General features: G+C 36.5%; 1 protein-coding gene across 16 annotated transcripts in view; it reads right to left on the bottom strand.

Annotated features, from left to right (window-relative positions):
* ICA1L (islet cell autoantigen 1 like) overlaps positions 1-20,411 on the bottom strand; it is a 52,348-nt gene extending 31,937 nt beyond the window's left edge. For 5 of the 16 annotated variants that reach the window (XM_036928106.2, XM_036928109.2, XM_036928097.2 and 2 more), the window contains exons 1-9: positions 19,857-20,411; positions 17,084-17,252; positions 14,681-14,753; positions 12,233-12,356; positions 10,931-11,129; positions 9,822-9,962; positions 8,067-8,165; positions 6,694-6,776; positions 4,620-4,663 (exon numbers count right to left, since the gene is read on the bottom strand). In XM_036928106.2, the coding sequence (XP_036784001.2) occupies positions 4,620-4,663; positions 6,694-6,776; positions 8,067-8,165; positions 9,822-9,962; positions 10,931-11,129; positions 12,233-12,356; positions 14,681-14,753; positions 17,084-17,245 (925 nt within the window). In that variant the 5' untranslated portion in view covers positions 17,246-17,252; positions 19,857-20,411. The other 11 variants (XM_036928107.2, XM_036928108.2, XM_036928102.2 and 8 more) reach the window with 10 other exon arrangements.
* Between the last annotated feature and the right edge of the window lie 256 nt (positions 20,412-20,667).

The raw sequence follows: 20,667 nt of genomic DNA, 5'->3' as shown, positions 1-20,667 counted from the left end.
CAAATCATGAAGTCCTACCTGATGCCCAACCAGAATATGGAGGCCAGACCATGGTGCCACGTGGCCAGAGGTCACAGCCAGTGACCCTGTTTGACCAGAGGTGAGGGTGGAGCCCACTAGTGACCCTGACTGACCTATGAGAACAGCCCCCCCTGACTGGAGAACCCAGCCAGTGAGTCATCCCCTAACTTCAGAGCATGGGTTGTGGCTTGGCCCAATCAGAAACCACAACACATTATAATTAAATTGTCAAAAGTCAAACAATTTTCAAAGCAGCAAGAAAAGGGGGCTTTTGTCAGATATAAGGGGGCTGTATAAGACTATACACAGGTTTTTCAGGAGAAACTTTGCAGGCCAGGAGAGAGTGCGATGATATATTCAAAATACTGAAAGGAAAAAAAACTGTCAGTGAAGAATATTATACCTGGCAAAGCTGTCCTTCAGATACGAAGGAGAGATAAAAACTTTCCCAAACAAACATAAGCTGAGAGCTTCATCACCACTAGACCTGCTTTACAAGAAATGCTAAAAGGGCATTTATAAGCTGAAATGAAAGGATACTAATCATGTATTTGTGAAAATGCATGATTTTGTACAACTTATCATTAAAGGTAAATATATAATCAAAGATTCTCTAATATTGTAATACTGGTGCACAAATCACTTTCAACTCTAGTTTAAAAGTTAAAAAAATGACTACAAGTATAAAAATTTGTTATTGTATATACAATATAAAAAAGGTAAATTATAATATCAATAACCTAAAATGTGAGAGGAGAAAAAGTATAATTTCTATATGCTATTGAAGTTAACAGCTTAAAATAGGATGTTATAAATCTATTTTATGTAAGCCTCATGGTAACCACAAAGCAAAAACCTGTAATAGATCCACAAAAAGATAAAGTAAAGGAATCAAAACATGCCACCACAAAAAGTCATCAAGTAGCAAAGAAAAACAGCAAGAGAGGAACAAAGGAAATACAAAACAGTCAGAAAACAATGAACAAAATGGCATTACTAAGTTCTTACCTACTAATAATTAACTGAATGGATTAAATTCTCCAATCAAAAGAGAATGGCTGAATGGATAAAAAAACAAGATGTAATGCTACACTGCTTACAGGAGACTCACTTTACTTTTAAGGATACACAGAGGCTGAAAGTGAAAGGATGGAAAAGATATTCAATACAAATGGTTACCAAGAGAGAGGTAGCTATATTTACTGAATATTCAAGTGCAAAAGAATGAAGTTAGACACTTCTATGTTACACCACTCATAAAAATTAACCTGAAATGTATTAAAAACTTAAATGTAATATCTAAAACCATACAACTCCTAGAATAAAAAACAGAGAAAAAACTCCTTGACATTGATCTTGGCAATGTTTTTTTGGATATGACAACAAAAACATGAGAAACAAATGCCAAAATAAACAAGAGGGATGAAAAACTAAAAATCTGCACAGAAAAAAAAATAAACAAAATGAAGACAAACTATAGAATGGGTAAAATATTTGTAAACCATATATCTGATAAGAGGTTCATATCCAAAATATATAAGGACTCATCCAACTCAGTAGTAAAACAAGTAATTTGATTAAAAAATTGGCAAAGAACTTGAATAGACATTTTTCCACCCAAGAAGATATACAAATGGCCAAAAGGTACATGAAAAGGTGCTCAACAGCACTAATTACTAGGGAAATAAAATCAAAACCACAACGGGGTATCATCTCACTTCTGTTAGAGTTGTTATTATCAAGAAGACAAGAGATACCAAGTGTTGGTAAGGAAAACTTTTTTACCATTGATGCAAATGTAAATTGGTACAGCCACTATGGGAAATAGTATGTAGGTTCCTCAAAAAATTAAAACCAGAACTACCATATATGATCTAGCAATGCCATAAGAAACCACTGACTCAAAAATTTATCTGCATCCCCATGTTCACTGCAACATTATTTACAATAGCTGAGATGTGAAAACAACCTAAGTGCATATCACATTGAAAGGATAAAAAAATGAGGTGTATATACAATAGAATATTATTCACCCACAAAAAAGAAGGAAATTGCTTACACCACGTGAGGCACAGTGAAAAGGTTGCGACCTGGAAGAGGACCCTCACCCAGACAAGCCTGATACTGGACTTAACAGCCTCCAGAATGGAAAATAAAGCAATATGAGGAAGTTACATGAAATACATGTTTTCCTGGGGACAAGAAAAGACAACTGAAGCTCAGAAAATTTACACAATGTGCCCATCCATGAAAATACAGTGACACCGGACAGTAAATCAGTCTTTAAACCCAGGTTTTTCAGAAATGAAAGCTGATTTAGTAATATTCTTCTCTCTTTCTTAGGTGGGGTTCAAAAATGTCTTATGATTTGGTACTCTTAGGAGGGTGGGGCAAGTTACTTAACGCAGTGTAGACAAATCTCTTGGGTAAGGTCAAATGAAGGCTTGGATCACACCTCAGCTTCTGAGAGGTCCAAAATGGAGATTATCTCAAGAAGGTTTAACCATCTTCCGGAGTCATGATGCGTTGCTGTCAGGCCTCGTAATGCCTCAGCATCCCAGGAATGGGTAGCAGAGGCCTAGAAACATACTGGTTTAAAATTGCATTGTAAAACTGAAGTTGAGAGCACACCTAGCACCTAGATTTTGGTTTCTAAATACCATGTCCTACTAAAAAGAACCAGGCTCCATGGAGAGATGCTGATTCCAAGTCAGAGGCAAGGAAAGCACAAGTTGGCCTAGAGCATCTTGTGCCATAAAGTAGGAAACTACCCCAAGATAAATTGGGATTATATGGGAAGGATGCAGGAGGCAACTTGAAGGCACTCCCTTCACAGAAAATCTGTTGTGATCATCTCATCTCCTGACCCCAAATTATGATACTGGATTATAGCAGGTGAAATGAAGAAAAAAAACATAAATCCATAGTGACACTTTAAAAGACAAGGAGAGGGAAAAAAGGGGGGAAGGAAAGGGGAAAACTGTTCTTTATAAAACAATATCAACAAATAGTGTAGAAATAATGACAGAATTAGAAAAGTCTCCATTTTGTAACTCTCCATGTAATGGTAGATTAAGCTAGAAATCACTAATGGATGTTGAAGCCATTGGGTAAATGGCTGTTGGGGAATGGGATATTCACCTTTTTTCAAAGTATCACCCACAGAACATTTATAATAGCAGGCAGAGAAACATGATGTTAACAGTGGAGACTACAATGGTAGTCTCACCTTAACCAAGAGCTCCTCCTCGGCATTGCCAGTCATGAAGTGGCCTGACCTGTGTCTCCTGAGATGAGATGCACTGGCAGATGCACATTACAGCCTATGTGGTGCTCTTGTCAGAAATGTCACCTGCATCTAATCCTGAGGAAACAGTCATTCATCCAGAACATGGGACATTCTGCAGGACAAGTAGCCTAGGCTTATTAAAGGACCCAGTACCGTGAACATCAGAATGAGACAGTGGAGCAGTCTACACTGGAGAAAAGTAGAGAGACCTGACAGCCAAATGCAGAGCTTAGACTTCGACTGGATTCTGGATCCCAAAATAATCTGCTATGAAGGACATTTGGGGGACAGTTTAGGAAATTTGAGTATGGACTCAACGTTGGTGATTTATTGTGCTGTTGATTTCCCTAGGTGTGATCATGGTGTTGTGGTTATGTAGGAGAATGTTCTTGTCCTTGGGAGATGCAAGCTGAAGTTTTAAAGGGAGAAATGTCATGATATGGGAAGCCTAGTTTGGGATGGTTGGATAAAGAGAAGTGTACATAGAAATACATATGTATACATATAAGGTATACGTATATGTGAAGTGAGGTGAGTATGGCGAAAACTTGTCAGTTGGTGAATCTAGGTGAAGGGACATATGGGTATTTGTTGTATTATCTTCCAACTTTCCTGTGGGTTTGAAAATGTTCCTATTAAAAAGAATGAATTGCAGTTAAAAAAAAAAGGAAATCCTGTCACTAACGACATGGATGGCATTATGCTAAGTAAAATAAGTTAGACAGAAATACAAATATTGTATGATCCCACTTAAATGTGAGACCTAAAAAAGGTGAACTCCAAAACAGAATAGATGGTGGCTGATAGGGCCTGAGTTGGGGCAGAGGGAGGTAAGTGGGGAGATAGATCAACGGGTACAAACTTCCAATTATAGGATGAATAAGGTCTATGTATCTAATGTATAGCCTAGTAACCATAGTTAACAATACTGTATTGTATACTTGACTAAGAAGTAAATCTTAAATATTCTTCCCCAAAATATACATGGTAACTACTTGAGGTCATGGCTATATTAACTAATCTTATTGCGATAATCACTTTGCAATATCAAATATTTTGCAAATATTAAATCATCACATTGTACACCCAAACTTTCATAACTGACATAACAAACAGTGTTATGTCAGTTACAACTCAATAAAGCTGGGAAATAAATAAAACTAACTCACAAGTGTTTATAAAAAAGACTTATAAAGTTACCTAACGTGTTTTTAATTGGATATTAATACAATTTCTTTTAAAAGGTTATGACAAACTGTTCTGACATTTAAAGTGTAATCATTGTACATTAATGAATGTACCATCTTACCTGGTTCACTTCCCAAGTTGAGTTTCTCATCTGACAAAACTAACCTAAAGTAAAAACCAAAAAATGAAAAGATTTTAGTGAAATACCTTTAGGACTCATCTTATATAAACAGTTCCATATGGTTAAAAAAATGTTTTTAACTGAGGGAACATACAAAATAGCTGTTTTTGAGATCTCAACAGACTGTGGAAATGGTCATTCACCCCTTATTCTTTCAATAAACATTTACTGAGTATTGATTGAAGCACCAGGCACCGTCGTCAGCACTGTCAGAACTGGTGCTAAGTACTGTGTCATGGAACATCTGTCCACCAAGCCACTGAGCATGAAGTTTAGTTTTCAAGCACTGAAGGGTTTTGTGCAAGATACTCAGAAACTAAATAGAGGGAATGAAGAACTGCAGAAAAAACAGAATACTCTTATTTTGAACAGCCAGGTGATGTTTGCAAAAGACACATTTTCCCAGTCTTCATTAGTACTCCCAGACTACTAATTGTGGATATTTATATCATCTATCTGGCATAATAATAATAATAAGACAAAGAAATTGGATGCAATTTTTTAGTCATTATTCTAGGGGTATAAACTCACAATTCTAGTATTGGAGGTTGTTTTTAATAAATCTTTGAAGACATTTAAAAATGAAGGTACCCCTACTTTTTGGAAGTTCACATTACACTTTTACAAAAGATCTATATTAGTACCTGGTTTTATTAGCCAAAAGAAATCCAAAGAGGATTTTCACTTTTACTAAAAGAAATCAAAAACAAATATAACATCTTTTTTTTTTTTTTGCAGTGAGCCATTATAGAGGCAGTGCATGTCCCCGGCAGCAAGAGTGAGACATCAAATCCTTCCCTGGAAGCTATTCTCAGCATCTCAGCATCAAGCCACTACAACTTTGAACTGTGTCTCTCAGGATTTGTGCTTTACCTTGATTTATTTTATGCACCTGTTAGCAAGGTATATCCTAAGGTATAAGAAAAGTCTAAGAGGGGTTATTTTTAGGTGTGGGAACACTCAAAAATTTTCCTGTATAAGTTACTGGGAATTGCTTCTTAATTTTATGCCATTTTGGCATATGAAAGGTTTCACAGGAAAACTCTATGTTAGGATAGCAGGGAAACCTGTATAGTATTTATTTGAAAATACCACAAAAATAAACCTACAGAACAAATAGATACTTATAACTTGGAATAAAATTTTCAATTATAGTATACATACATGGTTTTTAAACAACTTGAATGGAAGGGAAGGTGAAGTGCTTTGCAATCTGTTAACTCAAAAGGTTGCTCTCATGCTGAAGATGCATGAGAAAGATGCTGAATAAAACTTGTATGAAATGTGATAATGGAAAAAATTTACTTAATATGTTTAATGTAAGATGATTTTCAATGTCAGTGTGTAACTAAATTAATTAGTTTAATTTATGACTACACATTTGATTATTTAACCTACATCCTAAAAAATTAATATATTCAAGTTAACCAAAAAATGTGTTTGGATTCCCCACATAGAGAAAAGGGGAAATGCTTATATTTTAGATTATTAACAATAGTTTGTCACTGTCTTGTCACTGTTTAGGCCTTATTGCTGGGTTTGTTATTATACTCAATGCAATCTGGTTAAAATGAGAAGTGGCAGCTCTGAAAGGAAAACAAAGGTAAGATGTGATAAAGGAGAAAAAGAAGCAACACAAAGGGTGTGCACAGCAAGAGCCCCCACCTGCAGATGGCCAGTTCCAATCCGGTCTGTGCTGTTTGGGGATAGATTTTCAACAGCTACCCTTTCTGGGACTCACTAGGTAGAGACTCTCAGTACAAGGCTCAGTCTCCCAAGCTATAGAATTAAGAGTTATCACCCCAGTCTGTTCTGTAGTCCTGCCATCAGTTTTGCCTGCCATGTTAAAAGTGGGGGTTGGGGGGAAGACTTCAAAACAGATATTTAATGTTCATTGAAAAAATGGCATTGAAGTAAGTATTTAATAAGCCAGAGAACAAAAAACTCTTTCCAAATATATCAACAATAGTATTCAGGACTTCTGCAATATGATATATAACTTTTGCCCTCTTACTTATTGAAATTTTCAGTGACAGAATTGTCTTGTATTTGTTCTTTGTGATCTTCAGTAAACTTGCTTGGAGTGCCTTGTAGCTGCTAAGGATAAGAAATCAAATATTCAGTAAGTGAAAAGAATTTGTTTCTAGGCAAGCAAAACAAGGATAAAACTTCTAAGGAACAATATAAAATAGGAATAGGTCTGAAGTAGAGAGTGAGAGATGTGGGAAATGTATGCCAATGTAATCTGAACTGAGCTTCATTTCCTTATTCTTCCCAGCTAGCTGTGATACCCACATACACCGTGACCTGGGCCGGCCTTAGAGTTTGTTATATGACGAACTTTGTGATATGCCAGAGCAGATTACACTGTGTTGCTAGCCTGTATTGAAATGCTCTAAATACAACTAAAGATTTTCAACTTCAATTCTGAGCACAAATTAGATATTAAATTTGCCTAAATATTCAATATGCTATCCAATAAACATTAATATAGGAAAAGTTAAAAAACAAAACACAAACAAAAAACAACAAAACTAATTCAAAGGTATCTATTAGAATGGAAGGTGCTATGTCAGAACACGACTTAAAGTCTCTATCAAGTCCCAGGAATATACAGTTGCAAGATGTGGACCCATCACAGATACCACATGTAGCTTGAGCAAATCCAACAACATTTTCAAGCTCTACTGAAAATAAGGCAGAATGGTAAGTTAAAGGTACTGAAACCTAGACTACTGGAACTAAAGAAATGATCACCACGGTATAAGTCTGCTGGATAAGCTACATGAAAAGAAGGCTGACAGGAAGATATACAAATGTTAAAAACATTATAATCACAGCCTGAGAGAACCTTTTACCTGTAGGTGTTACAGAAAGAGCTGATCTAATATAGCAGTCTCTACAGCTGCAATCACACATATATAATGACCAAAGCTGACATAATTTTTGTATCACCAATCACATCTATGACAAGAGTGGAAAAGCAAAGCAAGGAAATTTTTCTTTAACTTGCAAAATTGTCATGTAGGCAATCTGGCCATTTTTTAAAACACATGACCACTTTCCATCGCTTGTTCCTCTTAAGTTTATCCCTTCCATAACCTTTCCCTGTTTCTTGCATTCTAATTTTCTTTTCACTTTCTTCCTCTTTTATCTTCCCCCTACCCAACTAATATCTTGAGCCCGCTGGCAGTATCCCATGTATTTGTTTAGTGTTGCTGGTAGCAACATTGGAATCAGGGAATTGCAGAAAAATGGCTCAAGGAACGGAGAAAATGTTTCCCAATGTTTTGTAGATTTGAAATTAGGCTTAACTAAAAGTAGTTTCAACTTATTACCCAAATGAACTGTAATATATCTATCAAAAGAACAGGGGAAGAAATGTACCTGAAGAGCTATAAAATCATATGGATGAAAGTCAATATAGGCCCCATGGATTTGGGCCATCATTCGAGCTGTTTTCTCCCAGAATCCAAGCAGTGTTCTCTGCAGAAAAAGAGAAGGTGACGATACAGGTCAGCTTCCTCTCCATGATACCTTTCCTCACTAGTGTAGTACATGAATAGCTGCTGATTAACAAGAAGCAGGAACTAAAATTAGTTTCCAAGTTTGGGGAATCAGAAAACACTGTCAGTAATTTTGTATAAGAACTGGCATCTGTGTCTGCAGGTATGTGTGTCTATCTGTGCACAGCACTTGCATGTCCCCTGGAGCAGCCAGAGGGTAACTGCAGCCAAGACAAACTGGGGCATTAGAACACCTGCTGAGGAATCCAAATGAGAAATGTTAAAAGCACAAAAAGACCACATTTGTATTAAAGACATGTATTGTATTTGTAAATCTTTATGTTGGAAAGCATTATCAAACTTTATTAACATTAAAATAATATGTACCATTAAATCTTTAGGGTTCAAAATTTAGGGTTCAAAAGAGACTGACCAAAAAATGTGTTCTCAAGCTAACTCAAGTAATTGGACATTTTTCTTGAGACTTCAAGTTTCCTGTTCCAAGTGAGGGATAACAATAAAGGGGAACTGAATTTACAGCGATTGTGTTTCAGGTTATGCTACACAGATTTGTCACACATGTGCACTTTACTTTCAAGTGCATCCTTTCCTGACTCCTGAATTCCCCAGTACTGACTGAATTAGGTAGAGTCCCAAAAATTAATAGTGAATGTCCATTTCCTTTAGTTTATAATTTTTTCTTATGTAAATACAGTTTAATCCTTTATTGTGGGTAAAACTGCAGTATTTCCAGAATCTCTCACCTGACCTTAGTGCATCTCCGTATCAATAGGTGTTTCCAAGGGGTGGAGAGTAGTCCATCTCCATATCAAGATTACATAGGGGAGCCCAAGGGCATATCAGGACCAGAGAGGTTGCGTGTGGAGCCAGGTCGCTAGAGACATGGGAGAGCAGAAGTGGACAACTGCTTGTAAGCAGTAAACAGGTTTCTCCCACTTTATTTTCTCCCTTTGACTGATTTTGGTTTCAAAGGTATTTTGTCTGAGCTGGGAAAATATTTCCCCATCAGAGTTACACCTATTTTGCCATTTACAAATACATGTTAAACTCAGTAATTGCTATTATTGGCTACTTATGTGTGACCTGGGGTAATATTAGCACAAGCTGAGGTTAAAGTAGCGTGGGGTGGCAACTTGGCAGAATGAAAAGAACACAAGACCTAGCATGAGAAAACTTAGGTTTTTAAGCCCAACTTTAATTCTCCTAGCTTTCACCTTCCTCATCCATAAAATAACAGAAGTTTTGAACTTCCTGGGCCACAGCTCCTCTGCTTCAAGTGAAACTGTATATAGAAGTTCAAATGGAGTAGCTCTGGGTGAACCAGGGCTAAGGAGCCTTGAATCCTGCCTCCTCAACTTTCCCCTCCTCAACCCTAGACTCTCCCTAAGTCTCTCTCTCTCTTCTAGGACACCAAGGAGAATAACGTGAAACAACAGGAGCGGGCAGTCCTAAGGTTTTCTTCAGCCTAGAATTCTATGATTTTCTGTCATAACCTTGTTAAGTCACATTTAGGAAAGTCAAGGGAATCTGATCAACTACACAATTTTTCACATCCTTTAGACAACTTTTAAAAAGGAATCTCACCACTCATTTCTTATTGCAAGGACATGCTGACCATGGAGGTGGGTACCTGGTAGGTAGTGAGTGAATGTGACAACATATTGCAGCGACTAGCTCCAAGTAAATCCACTTTCTGACAAACATCCATCTTTAGCTTGTCAAAAGCAGCTTTGCTATTTCTCACTTGGATCTGTACCTGCAACCACAGAATGTTAATGATTATTACTGTAATTCAGATATAAATATATCATATAAGCTTATACTTATTTTCAGACACATGAAAATGTAATAAAGAAGACTAATTCTCTTTCCCTCTATTATTACTTCATGATTAATGGTAAAGATTTTAGCTATTTTGAGTAATTGTAGGAGATTCAGTAACAGTGCATTCACAATGTTATACAACCACTCCCTTGGATTATATTCTAATTGTCAAGGATTATAAAAGGGATAGAGTAACAGGGTTGTGGTGGCCTGAGGCCATGTGTCCACTTACTTTCCAGGTCTGTTGGGAGTAATCAATGAGGCAAACCACTAACAACAGGTAGAGAGTACAGGCTCCATTGATATTAAATATGACTTTATTACAGGTACTCTTAAGTATTTATGAAATGAACGACTGAATGAATTTTGTTATTCATGTGTGGTAAATTTAGGGGATAAAGTTTATATCCCCTACATATTTATAAATTTAGGAAATTTTATTTAGCAAAAACATACGCATGCACAGATAGTTGCTTTAAAAGTTTATGGTCAAACTATTATATTGTGGCAGAATGAAAAATTTGATACCTTTCACTTTTTCTTATAATTAATAATTTGACATGAATTTTTACCCAAATTATATATTTTACCTCACTAGTAAACTATTTTCTTCCTGCAAAGAAATCCTAAAAGTTCAGATAAGCAACATTTAAAGGGTAGGTAGTTCTATAACAAAAGGGATTAAAAAAATTAATAGAAAAGGCTGATGGGATTGAGATACCACTCAAAAAGTAAAATAGAAGTGTGACAACCTTTAGTATTTCAACCAAGGATTTCCAAGCAGCCAAGAATTTATGTTTTTCAAAAATAGTCAGACATTTTATGATCTTGACTAAATTATTCTGTAGAAGTTCGGTAAGTTTTTGTATCAAGGCAAGGAAAAAGGCTGTATTTTCATACTTTTCTGAACTTTTCCATCTGTTTCAAGGTATCTGGGTCCAGTTCTTGGGATACATCTTTCATCCACAGCAGAGCTCCTCTGTATTCTGTGCGTGACTGCTCCATCCGATTAATTGTCATTAAGGTATCAGACACTGCCCTGTTACTGAATGTTGCTACTTCTTGCTTAAGACGAGACAGGGGAGTATCCAGGGCCAACCTAATGGCAGAGAGGTAAAAATCAGAGGGATGTGCATCCCATAAGCAAAACAAAACAAAAACAAAGGTTTGAAACAACCATAAAGCGTACTTGCTATCAAGAGGAGTCTATAGAACAGGAAATTATTAAGATGCCTACAGAGCTTTAGAAAGCAGACACGGATCACACAGCCAACTCTGAATTGTTAATAAAGATGTGTCTATCTCGCCCCTTTTTTATTTTAGTAAAGATGTAATTTTTGCAATGCTGTGGATCTAAATCTGCCATTTAGAAAAGAGTTCCATGGGTAAAAGAGATCCTGTACTCATAAAGCATAATCCTATAAATAAAAAGCCTTTCATTTAGGTAAAGCCTGGGTACAGAAAAGCAGATAAAATGCTAGAAGAACAATTAGGTTGAGTTCTTAACAGCTGAGGATAAGGACAAAAACCCAAGGATTTAAGAAACTCAAGTCAGTCCCAGCAACACTGGTCTGCTGTTGACCTAGTGGCACTGGAGGGACTTGTATTTAGTGTCTCTGTCACTTCTTTAAAGTTGGACTTTTGCACTGATTCAGAATAAAGTCATTTAAATTAGACATCATCATTATAGGTCTGATAAGGCCAATTTTTATTTTCTTCTGAAAATGCAAGGAGTTTGTCTATATTTAATTAAATGTAGGAGATTCCCTGCTGCAGTATTTTTATGCTAAAAAATTATAAAATGATAAATGTAATGTATACAGTTAAAAAAAAATTTCCTCTGCAAAAAAGTTCCAGTGTACTTGTAGATAGTTTAGTATCCAAAAAAGTGAACAAAAAAATTAAAATGGATTTAAATTTTAAACATTCAATGGCTCTGTTACATTAAAACACTTCAGAAATTTAAGTCCAGGCCTACAGGCTATTTCCAGGAATTAAGCAACAGAGAATGGCAATTTTTAAAGTAATTATTTTATACACAAAATAAGTAAGAGGCATCAAAACAATCATATACTACAATATATTTCTCTTTTAACCATCTAGTGGAATGATTAGTACCCTTTACAAATATGCAAATTCAGATACATATGTCAAAACTCATATTGACTACAGATTTAAGGAAGATGCAAGACCATGATAAACCTTTGCTTGGCTGAAGAACAGAGGGCCTTGCCAGTGGCATCCATCATTTTGCCAGCTTGTGTTGTATCCCGTTCTGCTTGAAACTTTAAAAAGAGCCCTAGTTCATTTTCTTCCTCTGATATAACTAGGAAAAAAAATTACAGTAAATTGTTTCATTTCATCATTTGTTTTAAACATGCAACTAAAATTCTCACAGTAATGATTCTCTCTACATAAGAATTACTTGAGGGAAGAAGAAGAAAAACTTATTTTAAAAATGCAAATTCCTGGGCTCCATTTCCAGAGATTCTGATTTTGTAGGTCTGAGGAACTGCTTTTTTTTTTTAAACAAGCCCTCTACATGGTTTTGGTGCAGTGAATCCATGGACCTTGCTTTGGGAAAGATTGATCCTTAGTAAAAAAAATTCCAAATGTCAAAATAAAACCACAAATTACGTACTTTCAGATGTTCAGAGATGCATTTTAGGATCACTGCCTCTTACAAAGTGTTTGTTGCCTATTTAAACCTGATTTATTGACTCCCACCATGGCTTCGGTTTACTGTGCTCAGTATCACAGACCCACAGATGTCAACAGTTTTTCTGCTGAAACCCTAAAAATTGTCATGTAGCACGTAGCCTGTAGCACACTACTACTCAAAGTGCAGTCCAGGGGTCAGTGCCAGTCCAGGACCATTTGTTAGCAGCCTGTGACATGTACCAAAACTCAGAAAGTGTTTGGAAACTTTCACCAGTTTAACTATTGAATCTGATAACTGTGCTTGTTTTTATTTTTCTAAAAATTCATTTTTATTGTATTTTACAAAAGTGTCAGTTTACAACAGATTAAAAGTAAAACATGAAACAAAAAAGTGGTCCTTCACCGTGAAGTGTTAGAAGTAAGATGACCCTCTAGTCACAATAAGACTAATTAGGGGTGGGGAGCCCATAAATGCTCAGACTGTGAGCTTAAAATAAAAAAAAAAAGATAAATGTTATGCCTAATTTCACCCTACTTTTACTGATGGAAAAATTTAAGTTACTGGAAGGGAAGTCCCTTAGTACTTCTGAGGAAGCAACAGAACTCAGGTCTCACCTGCTAGCTCCCCAAACCCATTGCTCCTCCCTATGCCCACTGCCTGCAAGGACGACCGCAGGAGAGCAGGACGGTATCTCCGCATTCCGTAATATCTTTAATAAAACCTGTGATGTTTAATGGATGTTAACCTGACCCAGAGTGGACTGGACTTGGGGAGTCTTATTAATTTAATATCTGATAACTTGAGGGATGTACAGATTACATATTTTCTAAAAATGACAATAGATAAAACATGAAGAATGTTGAATATTGTTAAGTACTATTGTTAAGTAGACAGAGAGTTATGAGAAAGAGGGGTACTTCATTTTAGATATGGGAGTCAGAGAAGGCCTCACTATAAATATGACATTTGACCAAATCCCTAAAGGAAGTCAGGGAGCCTACTATGAAGGAGATCGATATCGATATGGCTGAAGAGGAAAGAGTTTTTAGGAAATGAGAACAGAGAGTTGGCCATGTCCAACAGGACACTGTAATTAAAGAAGGACACTGTAACCAAAGCTGTGAGTTCCTATCTAAAGAGGTCAAGAGGGGAGAAGAATTCAGCAAAGGCAGAGCAGTGAGAAGGAATGGCTAAGCAGAGGAAATGCAGAGAAGTGTGGTGCCTGGAAGCCAAATTAAGAGTGTATCTAGGAGGAGAGAATAACCCACTGTGTTAAATAATGTGACAAAACAAGAACTGAGAACTGATCATTGGATTTAGCTCTTCTTGACTACAAGAACAATTTGGTAGAGTGTTGGGATGGAAACTTGACTGGAGTAAGTACAAGAGAAAAGTGGAAGGAAAGGAGTGGAAACTGCATACAATTGTGTCAAATTTTTCTGTGAAAGGGGTAGAGGAATGGGACTGTAACTGCAATGGCAAGAAAGAGCTGAGAGAGTTTTTAAGTGATGGAAGCAAATCCATGTAAGACTCTGGGCAGGAAAACTGAACTCAGCAAAGTCAATCTGTGTCAGAAAATTTGATAAACTGAGGACATTGCAGGCTTTGAGAACAGGTCACTGTAAATATATTTTGTCATAAGAAACTATTCACAAAATAGTTCAGTAAACTATTTTTATTTGGTATCATTGATATACAATCTTATACTGGTTTCAAATGTAACACAGTGGTTCAACAGTTATCCATATTATTAAATCCTCACCCCCTCTAGTGATGTTACTGTCTATGAATTACTGTGCCTCTTTATCCCCCTCACCCTTCCCACCCCTCCTTTCCAACCCCTCCCCTTTGGTAACCACTAGTACCTTCTCAGTGTCTATGAGTCTAATGCTGAATAAACTATTATTTTTATATTAAATCTTTCACTTTCAAAAATGCAAGTGATATTTATTTTAAATAGGAATTATTAGATTACTATGATTCCATACCATTGAGTCTTAGCTGGTATTTCTCAACCATCTTCAGAAGTTCAGTGCATGTCTCTTGAATAGAGTGAAAAACCTTTGAAATATAAATTTTATTAGGACAACTTAAAGAACCATAAACAAATATAAAATATCTGTTATAAGCACTTCAAAAGCAGAACATTTTCCTGTAAGTATTATGTCTATTTTCTGTGACTGCGATGTACTTCAGTTTTGGTTTTACTTCTGATGTAGAAAGCACATTTAAATTTCTCCAATGAGGGTTGTAAAAAATGGTGATAAATACATGGGAGCTAATAAAAATTTAAAACCACAGAGGTTGTTCTCTCCTCATCTCCAAACTGTCTAAATAGCAGAAAGGAAAATCCAATATAAACTACATGAAACATTGTCAACCACAGATGAAAAGAGCATAGATAACCTCAGAAAATCTTATGAGTCTGGCTCTTCTCCCAATATTAGTCTAACGAAAACAGTCAGTGAATTACCATAAAAAATGTTTTAATGTTTTACAACATCAAATATAAATTACTTTTGAACTATTTTTGCTTAGGCTTTTCCATGAATATTAAACCTTCATTACTACTATTGCTAATAGCTAAAATAAAAATAAAATATCCAGTAGACTTCCATTTCAAAGTAATCACATGAAAACTTGAGATTAGGATGCATTATACATACAAGATAACTCTTCCCACACATCTATAAATTCAGGTTTTCCCAGAGAAACAAGTTGGCATAGGTTTTAGGGTGCAGCCTACTTCTCACAAAGTCCTACACTAAAGAACTGTTTTGAGACTTTAGTTCAAAAAGAAATTGGAACTGTGGTATAATATTAGGTCTTAACTCTGATTATCAAATAAATTTCCAATATCACCATTAAGTTTGAATATTCTATCTCTGAGTAATTTTGCTATTATTTTGATGTTTGATTCGACCTAAGGTAGAGTGATAACAGACACTACAATCTAAACGAAGGAGCAACCATCAATTTTCCATATAAGTTTGGGTATATTTGAATTGGATTTGGTGTATGTATTTGGCTATTTAAAAAGCTGCTTTAAATCTATATGGAAGAAGACTAGAAAAGCATACAAAAATGATAACTAAAAAATCATGCTATGCAGTGATTATGGTTTATATATTGTTCTCCATAATTTAAATCCATTTTCCCTAGGTTGATATACTATTACTTTTTATTTTTAAAATTAAAAAATTTTTCAGTTTTAGTGAGGTATAATTTGACAAAATTATAATATATTTAAACTGTATAATACAATGATTTGATATAAATGTACAATGAAAATATTTCTCATTCTTAAAAAAACAAAAATGCTGGAGAAAGTTCTTAGTTAATTTCAAATACCTGTCTAATGGACAATAACATGAATATGAAATGTTATGCATTGATTACCTAATGAAGTAAACAATATCAAAAAACCTACTTATGAGGTTATACACGTGGAAACAATGAAGAGTTCCCTTAGCATTAAAACATGTTACTTATAATTTATTACTTTACTTATAAAGTCCCTTCATTTTTTCCACATTTGTTTGTCATTGAATCCTAGTAGGAATACTTTTCAACACAAATAGTAATAGCTTGTTAACTTGTTATCTACTTCCATATTTGTTATGTGATAATACGTTTACTTTTTGTAGAATAAAAAATTTAGTAGATTTGGACCTATATTTTTAAGAATACCTACAGATAATTATATTCCAAGTATAACAGAGCCCCTGCTTGGAAATATTTGTAAAAGTTATCTTAAATTAGCTTATGTACATGGAATTACTAAATCTGCATTTAAAACTCCTGAGACTTTATATGTTACATTAACATACTTGAGACTTTCTTCTAATTGGCTTAATTACTTAAAAGTACAAATTACTTATAGGTTTTGAGTTGTTTCATGGTAATTATTCCTTCTATTTAAAGTGAAAACAAGAGCCAAAAAATGCATTATGAAATACTTCAATAACTCTATGCTTTAAAAATAAAACTTATAAAATCCTTACTCACTATTTGAGTTCAATTAATTTACTTCAGTGAGGTATAAGGCTTCACATAAAAGTAGTACAAAACATTATGTCATGGTATATAGTGAGTATATGCTTCCAATAGGAATATAAATCAGTAATAGTTAGCTTAAGAATTATAATACTTATGCCAGATAAATTACTTAATTCATTATTTATCTAATTTATTAATACCATTTCTATCAAATATTGATTTGTGATAATTGTGACCTCTGTTCTCTGATTGACAGATGCATACAATTAAACATTCTATCACAAATCTACATTTATCCTGCTAAGTTCTTAAGTGTGAAAGCTTGGTGTAGTCTTCCTTGTAGTCCCAAATAATAGCCAGTTATATGCAAATACACAGAATCCTCAATTTACCTCAAGTTTAGCATCCAGTTCGGCATCAGATGCCACCAAGTACTCATCCTCCTTTTTTCCTGTTGCTTTGATAAAGACTTGTTTCGTTTTCCAGTATTTCTTTTGCATTCTGCTGACTACGGACTGGTTATCTTCTGGTCTGGGTTGCCCCAAAGAATCCATGGAGTGACTAGAAGGAATAGACTAAAATTAAATTTCTTTAAAATATCTTTTCAATAATAAGTACATATTTAGCCAATCTAATGAAAAAGCTAATTTAATTGAAAAACTGAAAAAGATACTAAATAGAATATTAATGTTAACAGCTAAGCATGCAGATGTTTGCATTGTATGGTCTAAATTTGTTATAATTTTCACAAGGAACAGGCAAAATGATTAATGATATTTTTATTAATTGCAGTTAGGTAACAAAAGTGATAAAACTATTATGTTTGCAATAATGACTGGCAAAAATTCTATTTTATTTGACCAATTTCTATTTGTACATGCTTATTAGTTTCTAACTTTGGCTTTTGTGATAACACTGTAAAGTGTACTTGTATATACATCTTTGCATACTATAATCATTTCCTTAGGAAAACTTCCTATAGTTATAGCTGTTATATCTGAAAAATATACACTTCATAAATATTCTCAGGTATGCAAAGTTTCAAATACATACTCTTCTTTAAAATCCACTCAAAGAAATACTTCAGTATCAAATAAGTAAACAAAAATACAGATCTTAGATATTGGGGAAACATGTTATAAAAGAAACAGAGATGGAAATTGTAACCTTTAAACTTAAAAATTAATGTCTAAGTAATTGTTCTTAACACAGTTAACATGGCTATGTAAGGAAACACAAATGCAGAAAGTGTTCCTAAGAGGTGTAAAAAGATAAATAATAATAATGGTTTTAAAAAGGCCAAATGATTCCAATAAAAGTAGGAGGTAGGAACAAAGGGAGGTACTAAAGTATGTGACTCATCATTTCCACGGGAATCGATATTAATGTATTCTTAATGTTGGTAAAGAAACAGACGTTCACTTTCTTTTTATTTTGAAGTAATTGCTAATTAAATAAAAATAGGATGTCTAAATTCTAAATTACTAGAGGCAAAACCAGAGCAAGAAAAACTAGCAAAAGCAGGATGGGAAAAACAGGAGTAAGGCAACATAACAAATAGTAAAAAAACTAAGATGACAGAATAAGAACAATTATACTATTTAGCATGCATGATAAGTGCAAACTTCCTCTTAAATACAAAGAATCTCAAATCATAAAAAAAAAAATCTGTCTCCAACTATATGCTATTTGGGATACACCTAAAACAAAATGACACAGAAAGAATTACAGGTTAAGATATACCAGGTAAATACAAATGAAAGCAGTGATAGCCATATTAATATCAAAGTAGGTTTAAATAAAAAGCATTAAATAGATCATAGATAAAATAAAGTCCACAGGTGACCACTCTTCCAGATACTCTCTGGATATTCTCCTGGATTCCTGGACAGTACGGTCACCATTTAACTGCAGAACCCCTCATATGCTTTGACAGCTAACTTAGCTGGACAAACTTTGAGATTAAAAAAAAGCGAGAGAATCTAATACAGGTACAAAGGAGCACTGGACTTGATATAGGCATTATAGTGTTCTGCACATGAAGAATCTTAAAGGAAAACTTACAATTTATCATTTTGCACTACTAAATACAGGAATTTCAAATAATACTAGTTATGTTAGGCACAGATAACAAAACGATTAAAAGTCTTGGTCAAAGAAAATATACATACCATTAGATGTTTGTTTAGCCAATAAATGTATAATTAACTCCTACTAAAGTATGAAGTACCTGTGGCTCCGCCATAAATACTGATGTGAAGATCATTAGTAATATCGACTTATGGGACGTTGCCTGAGTCAGAACCAAATAAACAACACATAACTACTTCGAGAAAACCAAAGCACCGTGGATAAACGTTATTTCCGAATAAGCTATTTCACAGAGAAACACAGTTTATAAACGCTTTTATGCTCTGTGCATCAAGATAATCTATTACATGAAAAATAATCCCACCCTCTCTACTGGCAAACGACAGCATCGCCTGTTGGTTGCCAGGAGGGATTGTTTTCCCCTCTCCATCTTTCTCAGAGCATTAGGTATCTGACCATCGACATCAATTGGGCATCCGATCAGAAGAGCCGCTTTTCCACGAGCCGGACCCGAGCGTGGGGCTGGGTTCACGACTCCGGCCCGAGGGTTTGCGAGCGGAGCCCCCAGGGAGCTGGTGCACCCCGCAGGTCACCTGAAGCTGCGCATTTACTTATGTTTTTACCGATCACTAGCTACTTCGTTTCTAAAGACATTCCCATTTATAACAGCGATATAAAAATAAGCACAACATAAAGAGGAGGTCAGCAGGAAAGCACCTAAAAGCTGTGAGCACCTGCCTCTAATGGAAACGATCTCCACCTGCGAGACAAATCGCCCAAACAAGCCTCAGCCGCCGCGCACGTTCGCTCCCGGGGCGAACTGAGTGGAGGCGCCCTTGGCCCCCGCCGAAACGCACTCGGTGAGGGGTCTCTTCGAAGTGCGCGGGACCAGGAGCTGGTCCGGGAGGGAGGCCGCAGGGCCGCGAGGCCCCAAGAAGCCTATGCGCGCGCGTCGCTCCCTGCTGCCGCGCCTACACCTCCGGGCGCGGCCATGGGAACCAAGGGTTCAGCCTCTGCGCCCAGGCCGACCCAGGGAGGGAGAGAGAAGGCCGAGGGGATGCCGCGGACGCTCACCGCGACGCCGGGGCCGCGACGCGCCGGTCCTCCGCCGCCCCGGATGGCGCTCGGCCGCGCGGAGGTGAGTCCCTGTCCCCGGGCCTGCCGCCGCCGCCGTCCGCGAGCCCCGCGACGCCGCCAGGCTGCTGCCGCACCGGCGCGGGGCGGTGTCGGGCTCCGGCTGCGGGACGCGGGAGACCCAAACCGCGCGCCCCTCCCGCTCGGGCTCCAGCCTCACCCCCGGCGGTCCGGCTCACCGCCTGCTCTGGAATGAACGCAGGGACTCTCTGTTCCTCCTTTCGCGAAGTCCTCTTTATGAAGTGAAATGACGAACCCCAACCCCGCAGGATCTGAATGTGTGACCTCTGAGCGTGGGTTAGTGGAGGAACTCTCGGCTTCCTTTTCAGGGCCTCGCGCCCTTACGCCCGAGCCCCCCGCTTTCTCCAAGCTTCCACTGCACCTGCCGTGCCTCCGGGGCCACCCGACGAGGCCGTAGGCTTCTGGCCTTGGCCATCCCTGAATCCTCGGGCTTTTCCAGTACCAGTGCCGGCACGTGCTTACGGTTCTTGTGCACATTTATTAAAGAGGATTAAGTTAACTGTTAATAACTTACCTCAATGCACATATAACCATAATGCTGTTAGGGGAGTCTTCAAGAGTAAGAGAGAAATTTTGAGCCTAAAACCTCAGAAAAAAATTGGAAATTAGAAAAAAGTAAAATATGTTGTTACTGGTGGAAGATAATTCAAAGTGCTTTCTTTTTAAATGTGACTTAAAAAATCTAAACTTTATTAAGACCATGCAAAATATGAATTAGTTATAACTGTGA

The sequence above is a fragment of the Manis pentadactyla genome, chromosome 6, assembly GCF_030020395.1.
Source record: "Manis pentadactyla isolate mManPen7 chromosome 6, mManPen7.hap1, whole genome shotgun sequence".
Classification (NCBI taxonomy): domain Eukaryota; kingdom Metazoa; phylum Chordata; class Mammalia; order Pholidota; family Manidae; genus Manis; species Manis pentadactyla.
Note: the sequence above shows the minus strand (reverse complement) of the source record. Positions and strands in the feature narration are given on the sequence as shown.